The 12,189-nt window shown below is 43.0% G+C and overlaps 1 protein-coding gene across 1 annotated transcript in view; it reads left to right on the forward strand.

The window, feature by feature from the left end:
* Positions 1-383: 383 nt before the first annotated feature.
* NMNAT2 (nicotinamide nucleotide adenylyltransferase 2) overlaps positions 384-12,189 on the forward strand; it is a 176,654-nt gene continuing 164,848 nt past the window's right edge. Inside the window, exon 1 of the mRNA XM_025359456.1 lies at positions 384-1,045. Within this exon, the coding sequence (XP_025215241.1) occupies positions 961-1,045 (85 nt within the window). The 5' untranslated portion in view covers positions 384-960. The remainder of the gene's footprint in view (positions 1,046-12,189) is intronic.

Here is a 12,189-nt window from a genome sequence, read left to right on the forward strand (position 1 = left end):
CTCCTGAGTAACTGGGATTACAGGCACACGCCATCATGCCTGGCTAGTTTTTGTATTTGTTTTTTAGTAGAGACAAGGTTTCACTATGCTGGCCAGGCTGGTCTCGAACTCCTGACCTCGTGATCCACCCGCCTCGGCCTCCCAAAGTGCTAAGATTACAGGCATGAGCCACCGCACCCGGCGGATCCCCATAATTTTCTAATACAGTTTTAGTAACTCTGCCGCCTTCATGTTCTCTCAAATGGATAGCATTGCTTCACCCACAAAAAGGATCAGTATAACAGAGGAAGGGTTGAGATCACCCCTATCTCTCTGCGGCAACAGATCAAGATTTGGACTCAACTTAACAGTTTGGAATCATCAGATAAGGGAAAAAGGAAAGGCAGAAATGAATGCTACTGAAATAAACAATGGTCATTTCTCACTTAAAATTTTGAGGAAGAGAGAAAAAAATATCTTAAGATGAAACATTTTTTAACTTGGAGATGTTAGAGAAAGTGGGGAGACAGAAAAATGTTAGACTGAGGAGGAAAACTGAATCAAGATGAGGCAAGAGGCAGAAAGAGCCCACACCATGCTGTGAGCTCTTGGTTCCGAGCTTGGGTACCACGTCTTGCCTTCTGGATAAACTCTAAGGAAGAGAGTGATGAAGTGAAGAGTGCTAGGGGCGATAGAAAGGATGGGGTGGGGCACCAGGACGAGAGACGGCAAGGAAGCTAGAACGAAAAGAGAGGGACCGAGGAGAGAAGAGAGCAGAGCAATACAAAAGCAGCCTCGGAGCTTGCCGGAGCTGCAAGCGTTAAGGGGAGGCGGAGAGTGACGCGGTTTGCGTCTGGAGCGGCTCCTTGGAGTCCACAGCATCCACCGCCGGAGCCTCGCCTTCCTTTCTCCCTCTGCAGACACAACGAGACACAAAAAGAGAGGCAACCCCTAGACCACCGCGAGGGACCCACTTGCACCATGACCGAGACCACCAAGACCCACGTTATCTTGCTCGCCTGCGGCAGCTTCAATCCCATCACCAAAGGGCACATTCAGATGTTTGGTGAGTCCTCCCGCCCACCTCTGGAAGCCGCTTCCCCTCCTCTCCTTTCCCAGGCACCTGTGTTTTCCAGGGCGATCGAACGGGAAGGCGTGTGCCCCATTCGGAGGGGTGCGCCAGCTGATCCAGCTGGTGGAGGTCGGCCCCTTTATTTTGGACTCGGGGGAGGAGAGGCAGACTGCGTTTCCGAGGCGTCACTTGCTGGGGCCAGACCCGGCTTGCAGGGGGCCAAAGGTGGGGGATGGGAGAGGACTAGAGACAAGTGTCATTTGGGGCTGGGCAGGGGTTCGAAATACCAGAACTGGAGTGCGGCGGTGCGGTGGTTCGGCTACCAGGCTGGCGAGGACCGGGATGGGGGCAGAGGTTGGGGCGCCGAGTAGGGGGAGGAGGAGGCTGGAGATAACGTGCTGTTTGTTTAGGATGGGCCGAAATCTCGAAGGAGTTAAATAATGTATGTGCCTCGGATTCACAAACACACTCGCGCCCAACACACCAGTGACAGGGGCTGGGGCTTCAAGATTAATTTCAGATTTGGCTGGTGGTTCTGGGCGGCCCAGGGACGAGTGTTTGGGAATTGTGGGCCGTGTATTGCGCGCGCGAGGTGGAGGCTGAGCGAATAGGGAGGGGGCCCTTTTCCGCCTAGGTTCGGCCTCAGGAACCGGCTGCCTAGGACAGGGAGGGGGCCGGGTGGCGGCTGCGGGAGGCCCTGCGGGAGCCGGAGCCGAAGGATCGGGGCCCAAGTTGGCTGAGGCTCTGCCCAGGGTGGCCATGGCACGCGGAAGGTTTGAGGCGTCTAGTGTGTGTATGAATGTGCGAATGAGTGTGTGTGAGTATATGCGTGTGCGTGTTGGGGGAAGGGGACTCATCATCGCGCGTTTGTTTCTTAGAAGCTTTGGGGTGTGGAGCCAGAGAGAGCGAGCGGGGGCATCTGGCTGGCTGGTTCGGGGTCCAGGAGCGGCAGGGGAAAGGTGATCGATGGATGCCTGTTGGAGGTCTCGCGCCACTGGTGGGAAACCACGCGGCTTCGCAGCTGCTAGTAGGACTCAAAGGAGCGGGGCATGAGCGTTTAGAAACGGAAAGAGGGACGCGGAGGTCACTTTAGAAGCACGAATTGAGAAGTTAGAAGTTGGGTGTGCTTTTTCTTGAAACTGAGAGAAGCGAGGAGTAGGGAAGAGTGAGTGGGCTGGGATGGATGAGAGAGCGGGTGGGAGGCCCTGACCTGGCCCGCCAGCGAGGCGCTCTCCAGAGGCGGCGGTGCTGAAATGCAGGGCGCGCCGGAGCTGGATGCGGGCACACGTGTTTATCCGGAGCTTGAGGATTGCGCGAGCCCTCCTAGGGAGGTTTAATGAAAACCACATTACAGCAGTAAAGACAGGGCGAGGTGGTTTAGGCTAAAAATATTCATCTTTAAACTTAAAAGGTGCGCTGAACTGGGATCGCTTGTTAAAAACCTCATGTAAAGAATATAGAACTACTTTGAGCAGAGGGCAAATCGGGTAGGCATATCTACACCATAGAAGGAGGGAGGCTGAGAAACAGCCATCCCTTCTTCACCATTCGTTCAGCTTTTAAAAGTCTTTTATTAAGAACCAATGCCAACTTGCCTGTTAAATAAGGACTTCTGTTCAAGCATCAGGGTAGACAAGAGCATCAGTCTTCTAAGGAATGTCAGTGCCCAGTGCCCTTTGATGCTGGTGTCTTCATCCCTTTCCTTCTTTTCCTGTCTGTCCATATGTCCTCTGGCAATTTATGTTGATGCACTTTACTCCTCTCCCTTGACCAGGCAATGATGGGTTTTCCTTTGGAACCAAGAGAAAGGAGGAGTAGGGAAGAGCTGCTGGGCTGGGGATGAAACTCTGTGACTCTAAGAATCTTTGGTGACCCAGTGGGTACTACTCCTTTCTTCCTGGAGCTATGAAATCCCACTTATTTTAGATTACAAGAGAAACAGATTTGGATTGAGAACCAAAAATTCTGTCCTGCAACTGAAGATTCTTTGTTAACAGTAATAAAGGCTTTTGTTAAGCAAACACTGACCTGCCAATTCTCCATGAGCTTCAAGGATAGACTATGTGGAAATAGGCCTGAGTTGCAGTGGAAGAGTTTAGATACAGAAAGGTGAAAAGGAGACTTTTGGCAGTAGCGATTATTTACTTAGTGTAAGAACTGAGGACCAGGGCAGAATGTCAACAAAGTCCTTTGCATGTCCATTAAAGTATAATTCAGAGAGCAACACAAAAAAGGGATATGATATGTTCACTCACTGTGGCTTTAAGGAGCTTATTACCTAATGAAGAATTTAGCACATAAACAAGTAAAAATGAGGCAAGAATAAGAACACGAATACACATTAAACTATTTTTGGTAGAATCTCTTATGTGAATCTTTGAGCTCTGGATAAATTTTATAATTTATTTTTGTACAGCAGTTCTGGTTAACAAAACCTTTTCATCTACGTTAAGTTACTTATTCCTATTAACAACCTTATAAGAAATACATTATTACCTCTATTTTACAAATAAGAAACTGACGGAAGCCAAGTGACTTTCTCATGAACACACATGGAGAATAGGTGGCACTGAGACTTCAGCCTCATGTTCCCGATTCCTCTTGCAAAGGCCTTCATACTGCAACAAAGGCTGCAGGAAGTGCCCACTCATCTTCTGACTGCAGAATTCCATGAACACTCTATTTTCATGAACCGTAAACTAACAGAATTAAGTTGACCATCAACTAAGCGAGATTCCTATATATGCATTTCCTTAAGATCTTTGTCTTATCTCTAAAGAAACCAGTTATTTATGAACTATTTCCTCCTTTCAAATGGCTTTTAAAATTTTCTCTCTGACAACACAGAAATAATTAATACAACTAAATTATCAAACTTTTGGCCAGGCGTGGTGGCTCACTCCTACAATCCCAGCACTTTGGGAGGCAAAGATGGGCATATCACATGAGCTCAGGAGTTTGAGACCAGACTGGACAACCTGGTGAAGCCCCATCTCTACAAAAAATATAAAAATTAGCCAGGTATGGTGGTGCATGCCTGTAGTCCCAGCTACTCTAGAGGCTGAAGTGGGAGGATGGCTGAGGTGGGAGCCTGGGAGGCAGAGGTCACAGTATGCCGAGATAGCACACTGCACTTTATTCTAGGTAATACAGCCAGATTCTGTCTTTAAAAATTTTTTTCAAACTTTCTTTAAGGTGACTGAAATTTGTAATACATTGTTTTAAAAAACAGATACAAATAGGACTTTGAAATTAGACATTTTAAATAGAGCTCCTGTATCTTGAAATTCAATTTCTTACCAAAGGAAAAAGAGAAAGACTATAAACAAAAAGAGAAGTGGCATTCAAAACTAAAGACTCACTCTTCATTTTTGTAAAGTAGCACTTGTACAATTCTCAATATTTGTAAAATTTTTTAGAATGAAATTTTCTTTTACTCTGAAAGGGAAGCTGATATTATTTCTCCTATTTGAAGCTATAGAAACATACAGGAAAAAATAATATTTGTGAGAGATATTTGACACTTGTATACTCAACTGTAACTAAAATGCTTTCAGGATGAGTAAAAGTTTTTGGCAAAGTAAACCCATAAATGAATGATGTCATATCTCATGGGTCTGCCTCATTACATAAGAAGATAATGTGGAAGTTTTAAAAAATGTAACTGCTTAGTTTTTAAGTATGTAGAGATTATAATTTAATGTGGCTTTCTTTATATTTATAGCTATATTTGTCAATAAATCTACCACTGGGAAGTCAGAGAGAAAGTTTAAATAGAAAAGTAAGAAAATATAGCTCAGATTAATTTGGCTACTAAAAAAAAAAACAGAGGAATTGGGGAATTTCATCACAGCAGAAATATTTCTAGCTATTTTTTGTATTTTTTCTGTTTTAATTTGTAGATATAGGGTCTTGCTCCGTTGCCCAGGCTGGAGAGCAGCAGCAGGGTCACACGGCTTCCTGCAGTCTCAAACTCCTGTTTCTGCTAACTGCGGATTAAATCCAGGTCTACCTGACTCCAAAAACTATTTTCTTTTTACCGCGCTCTGATAACGTCTCCCAAATTACCAAAGTCTAACATCTTTCCTCCCTTTAAGCCAGTCAGAGGTCTAATGCCTGACAGAGAGGGATGACCAGGTGGCAAGGAGTCAGTCATTCAGGTCAGGTGGTTAATACCAGGGAGAGCTTTCTGAAATAAGCTTCAGTGAGAACAATTGGAATTGGAATCTTATGGCAGCCGCTATTTTTGAAAATTAATATTTCTTTGAAAAGTCATATTTCTTCAAAAAGATCCACAATACTGATAACTCAAATGGTACAAGATCTACTATAATCATTCTCCATGTACCCGAGCCTGTGGCATAGTAGAATTGCATGCTTAGGCTGGGTGCATGCTCACGGCCACCGCCTTCCTCCACAGCAATGGTCCCTCCACCAGCATCCAGGAGAATATGACCAAAAAAGAGGAGGGTATGTTGGCTGTGACAGCCAGAAATGACCAAATTCAGTTCTCTTTCTGGGCTCAAGCGGACCTTTCACCTCAGCCTCCTGTGCAGTTAGGACTACAGGCACCATGGGCACACCCTGGTGGCTAATGAAAAAAAATTCTTTTAGAGACAGGGTCTTGCTCTTTTGCTGAGGCTGGTCTCCAACTCCTGACCTCAAGCAATCCTCCCACATCAGCTTCTCAAGTAACTGGGGTTATAGATGTGAGCCACTGCATCCAGCTGTATCCTGCTTTTTAATAATTGTAAAATAAAAGGATTTTCCAGTTTTTCTATTTCAAATTTTTTTTTTTTTTTTTTTTTTTTTTTTGCTTTGAGCTGGATCATTTGAAGAGACGTAATCCAATTTTGTTCTTCTTAAAGGGTAATGAAGAGGGCCTTCTACTTGTTGCAGAATTGGAGATGCAGCCCCTACTGCTACAGCTAGAAACCATAAGAAAATGAATTCGAGTTGCTACTAATAAATATATAGAACTGCTATAAATCAAGAAGCTGTTGAATGTGATCAAAATTCTTATATTATAAAAGTTATTAAGCACATGTGGTACTCTTTTCCTTTGTACCACTATCTAATTTGATCCTACCCTGCAAGGTAAACTGAATAATAGTATCCACTTTTACGATTGATAAGGCAGAGGTACGTGTGTAAGTCATTGGGTCGAATTCATCAGCAAAAATCAGTATAGAACCTCTTTCTTGATATCTAGACTCTCTCACTCATGACGCTTCTTTTTTATTTCCTTATAATTGCAATAGCACCTATGAAAGAAGAAGCCATTTGAACTTAGCTGTCAACAAAGGGTCATGACAACCTTACAAATTTTTTTCCTTGGCAACACAGACCTCCAACAAAATATATCCAACAAAGATATCTGTGTCTAACCCAAAAGGTCTTTCTTTTCTTAATACTCTTGTATTTTTCATTTAACTTTGTCATTAGAATGGGCTTTCCATAACTCCTCCAACTTCCTCCTTTCTTCCCACTCTTCTGTTACCTCAGCTAACACCTATTCATTCTTCGGATTTTAGCTTCAACGATAGTTTCTCAGGGAACCTCCACTGACTCCTAAATTAAGTCTGGCTACCCTGACATTTGTTCCCACATCACCTTATGTTTTCCAGGCCATAACTTTCATCTCATGTGTTTTATGGCTGTTTCCCATGGTAGACCTTAAGCTTTTTGAAGACAGAAACAATGCCTGGTGTCATCACTGATATATTTCCTAGTACCTAGCATGTAGTAGGATCTCCATAATAGTTGTTGAATGAATTTTTTAAATGAATGTATAGAATCTTGTTCCAGGCAGAGGAATCAGCCATCTACAAAGGCTAGGGTAAAGAGACAGAGACATAGAATAATAGAACAAGGAAAAGTTCAGGATGGCTCAAGGAGAAGGGGAGTGAGAGGTGAGACTAGAGAGGGGTAGTTGAATGTCTGAACAATTACGAAGGCTCCTAAGTCATTTTAAAGATTTTAGACTTTATCCCAATGACAATGAGAAGACATTGCATTGTTTTTAAAGTAAAGGGGTAACATAGCCATATCTTTAAATTATGATTTAATTAAATGTTTAATATAGATTGGTGAAGGGCAAGAATGTGGTGACCAGTTAGGCATGTGTTTCAGCAATACAGGATTCAACCCAAAGAAGATGGTCACCTGGCCCAGGCTGGTGGTTTCTGGGATGGAGAATGTGTATATGAACATTATTTAGCAGGTAAAAGAGATCTTCATTTGGCCGGGTGCGGTGGCTCACGCCTGTAACCGCAGCACTTTGAGAGGCTGAGGCAGGCAGATCACGAGGAGAGGAGATCGAGACCATCCTGGCTAACACAGTGAAACCCCGTCTCTACTAAAAATACAAAAAATTAGCCGGGCGTGGTGGCATGTGCTTGTAGTACTAGCTACTTGGGAGACTGAGACAGGAGAATCGCTTGAACCCGGGAGGGAGAGGTTGCAGTGAGCTGAGATCGCACCACTGCACTCCAGCCTGAGTGACAGAGCGAGACTACATCTCAAAAAAAAAAAAAAAAAAAGAGAGAGAGAGAGAGAGATCTTCATTTCGTGATGTGATGAGTGTGTGATGGTGAAGTAGTCCAGGGTAATTTGCAGGTTTCTATCCAAGGTGGATGAATAGAAAATGCTGGAGGAGAAGCAGGTTTAGGGGTTGGTGGGGAAAGTAAAGGTTCGTACTTCTTACTTGAAAATTTTGGTAATATGTGTTCTAACCAAGCACTGATGTGACAGAATACCTAAATGCAAAGTTTCTTTGTGACCTGGGATGTCTGAGTCTTATAATGAAAGTTCCCAGTAGATTCCAATTAGATTATTAAAATTTATTCATGCAAGAAAGATATAAAATTTATTAACAGTATGGAAATAAAATGCAAAAAGAAATGTTTTCTGCTTTTTTAAAAAAATACATAAAATGGAAGATAATCAATATCCTAAATTTGACTCTTTTTAATGTTGAGGCTGTAAAATTAGAAATAACTGATAGTAGTTCACAAAACCACTTTTGACTTGCCCACCACTCTGATGATGGCTGTGACATTATGCTTAAGTAGATGCTTGGGGTTGGGCATGTGGTTGATGCCTATAATCTCAATACTTTGGGATCACTTGAGCCCAGCAGTTTGAGACCAGCCTGGGCAACATGGTGAAACCCCATCTCTACTAAAAATATAAAAATTAGCTGGGCATGGTGGCACGTGCCCGTAGTCCTAGCTGCATGGGAGGCTGAGGTGGAAGGATCGCTTGAGCAATGGGAGGCTGACATGGAAGGATCGTCAGACCAAGGAGGTCAAGGCTGCAGTGAGTCATGATGACACCACTGCACTCCAGCCTGGGCAACAGAGTGAGACCCTGTCTCAAAGGAAAAAAAAAAAAGTAGCCAGGCGCAGCGGCTCCTGCCTGTAATCCCAGCACTTTAGGAGGTTGAGAGGGACCGATCCTGAGGTTAGGAGTTTAAGACCAACCTGGTCAACATGATGAAACCCCGTCTCTACTAAAAATACAAAAATTAGCCAGGGGTGGTGGCAGGCACCTGTAATCCCAGCTACTTGGGAGGCTGAGGCAGGAGAATTGCTTGAATCCGGGAGGTGGAAGTTGTAGTGAACCAAGATCTCACCACTGCACTCCAGCCTGGGCAATAGAGCAAGACACCTTCTCAAAAAAAAAAAAAAAAAAAAAAAGAGGTAGATGCTTGGGAATCCTACCTAATTTGTTGGTAAGTTGAAGGTACACAAGTGGTAACTCATGGATCACTCAAGGTGGTTTCACTAGCAGGAGCAGTGTCTGCTCATGACACAAGAATAATGGGCTGAAAAAGAAAATGTAGACATTTGTGTTCACACAAACTGTTGACTCAGTTTACTTTTTTCTGCTGCACTGACTAACTGAACCTCATGTGAAAACAACCTAACCATGAGAGGCAAATCTTCTGTCTAGAATGTATTCCAAACTAAGCAATATGGTCTAATGAAGAACAGAGCTGATGTTCTAAGAGTCTTGAAATATTTATTTCAGTTTCTCTTCTCTTTTTGTTTTACTTGTTCCTATTCTATACTTCTAAGCCTTTCTGCTTAGAACTATCAGAATTAAGATAATTCAATTATTTCTCAAATCATTTGAATTATTGCTTAGTAGGAACATCCTTTGAAATGTTATGGGTGCCAGAGAAACATTTCTATATAAACTTCCAATTTTAGATTAAGTCAAATGAACAGCCTAAAGTGTGAAGGCAAACTAAAAAGCATAACCTGCCAACATTCAAGTTTGAACCCCTCTGTTTCAAAGATATCCACAGACACAAGAGGCAAATGAAAAAGTAGACAGATAATATATTTATTTTGTTATTTTTCTATCGATAGGCAATAGTTTAAAAGTAATCCATGCATGACTGGAAGAGAGAATGAAAATCCAGTTTTGAAAGTGTTTCTTTGAAAAACTTCAAGTCTTAATTTTTCTATATAATTGTCTTCTTGGTCACCAGTACAGTGTCCTGAATATGGTGGTTGTTTAGTTAATGTTTAATGATGCTGTAAAATACACTTTCTAGCACAGTTCTTGTTCACGCTTGGTTTTTGGATCATCCTGAATTGCTCAAAAAGATCCTAACTACACAAAGGAATGCAAAAATATTTTTTCAGGCAGGGTGTGGTAGCACATGCCTATAATCCCAGTGCTTTGAAGTCTAAAGCAGGAGAATTGCTTGCGCCTAGGAGTTCAAAGTTGTAGTGAGCCATTATCACAGCACTGCACTCCATCCTGGGCAACAGAGCAAGATCTTGTCTTAAAAAATTTTTTTTAGCCGGGTGTGGTGGCTCACGCCTGTAATCCCAGCACTTTGGGAGGCCAAGACGGGTGGATCAGAAGGTCAGGAGATCAAGACCATCCTGGCTAACACGGTGAAACCCCGTCTCTACTAAAAATACACAAAATACTAGCCGGGCGTAGTGGCGGGCGCCTGTAGTCCCAGCTATTCGCGAGGCTGAGGCAGGAGAACGGCGGGAACCCGGGAGGCGGAGCTTGTAGTGAGCCGAGATTGCGCCACTGCACTCCAGCCTGGGCGATTGAGCAATACGCCGTTTCAAAAAAAAAAAAATTTTAAGCATATTCAATACACAAAATTTTAGTTAAACAAAGGCATTTAAAATAATTCTTTAGGATTCAATGTTATAGACTAAGACCTGAGATATAGGAGTTCATTTTATAGAGAATTACATAACTTTATTTATGGATATGTTCCATATCTCAATATATGTCAATGCAGCATCAGTTTACAAGGAGGGAAGTTTTCCACTTCCAGAGATCTTCCAATTATAAGCACTCAATTGCATGGAACACATTTGCTTTTTTTGGATAGTTTGGCAGCTAGCCTCAGAAGTCTTTTAGCTTAAAAAGATCTTTCAGTGGCTTACATGGTATGACCAAGGCCATCCTCCTGGTATTGGCTCCTTCCTCTTTTTACATCTTCCAGTGTCTCCATGATTTGTAAACTCTGCAGCAAAGGCAAATATTATAACCACTACCCGCATCATCATCTTCCCCATTATCATCCTGATCATGAAGCCACTTTATTTGAGCTTATTTAAACCATACTGCCATTAAGCTATTTTTTATTAAATTTAATGCATAATTCTCTTTAGCATTATACAAGTGAGCCAGCCAGGAAAATTCTTTTGATCGTGGCAATAAGAGGTTAAGAGGAGGAAGTAGCAAGGGAGCAAGACTCTGAGGCTAACCCCTGGAAGTGATGGCAGCTAAATAGCAGTCTTTTTCTGTTTTTTCTCCTACATCAAATTGCCTCCACATGAGTAGACATGCTGCAACATATTGACCTCATTTAATATTTACCAGGCAGTAGAAGAGACAGTAAAGCATATTCCCTAGATAAGACTAAATGCTTATAGTTTTATTCTTGTTCCAGTTTCTTAGGCCAAAAACCTTGCACTAATGCTTAATTATTCCCTGTTTTGTACACATTATTTATGTCCAAATGTTTTGGAATCTCTTTATCTTCAAAATATAACTAAGACCAACCACCTCTCTCCATCTACATCCCTGGTGCAAGCCACTGTTATCTTTCATTTGAATTATTGCAATAGCCTCTTAACTGGTCTCTCTGCTTCCACTCTTGGTTGCAACACTCAATTCTTAACAAATAATCAGAGTGATCCTTTCGGCCAGACATGGTGGCTCACACCTGTAATCCCAGCACTTTGGGAGGCCGAGGCAGGTGGATCATGAGGTCACAAGATCGAGATCATCTTGGCTAACAAGGTGAAACCTCATCTCTACTAAAAATACAAAAAATTAGCCAGGCACGGTGGCACGTGCCTGTAGTCCCAGCTACTTGGGAGGCTGAGGCAGAAGAATCGCTTGAACCTGGGAGGCGGAGGTTGCAGTGAGCCAAAATTGCACCACTGCACTCCAGCCTGGGCCACAGAGTGAGACTCCGTCTCAGTAAACAAATAAACAAAAAAATCCCAGGGTGATCCTTTCAAAATGTAAGCCAAATCTAAGTCAGATCATGTTGCTCCTTTGCTCCAAATCCTCCATAGCTCCATATCTCACTCAATCAAAGTCAAAGTCATCATCATGGCCTACAGGCCTCCATGATCAGCCACCCTGCCCCCACCTCCACCCTAATACATCACTTCCACTTCATTCTTAGCTAACCTCACGGAACGTCCTTCCTTTGGCCTTAGAGTCTTTGTGCTGAATGTTTCCTCTGCCTGGAATGCCCTTCCCCATATAGCCCATGTCTCATTCGCTCCCCTCCTCCAATTCTCTGCTCAAATGTAACCTTCTCCTCATCGTCCACTTGGCAGATCCTACTCCCCTGATCATATAATTTAAAATCGCACCTCACACACTCCCAGTCCCTCTTATTCTGCTCTACTTATATCTTTTCTCCGTTGTGCTTATCACATTTAAACTAAGGATGTTATTTCTTGTTTTCTTATGCTTATTATTCAATGCCTGTCTCCCCAGCTAGAGCTCCTCAAGAGCAGAGATCTTTGTTTACTCTGCTCATTAATGTATCTCAGGCTCCTAGGACAGTGCCTGCCACACAGTGAGTGCTCATTAAACGTTTCTTGAGGCCAGGTGTGGTGGCTTATGCCTGT

Source organism: Theropithecus gelada, chromosome 1 (assembly GCF_003255815.1).
Source record: "Theropithecus gelada isolate Dixy chromosome 1, Tgel_1.0, whole genome shotgun sequence".
Taxonomy (NCBI): domain Eukaryota; kingdom Metazoa; phylum Chordata; class Mammalia; order Primates; family Cercopithecidae; genus Theropithecus; species Theropithecus gelada.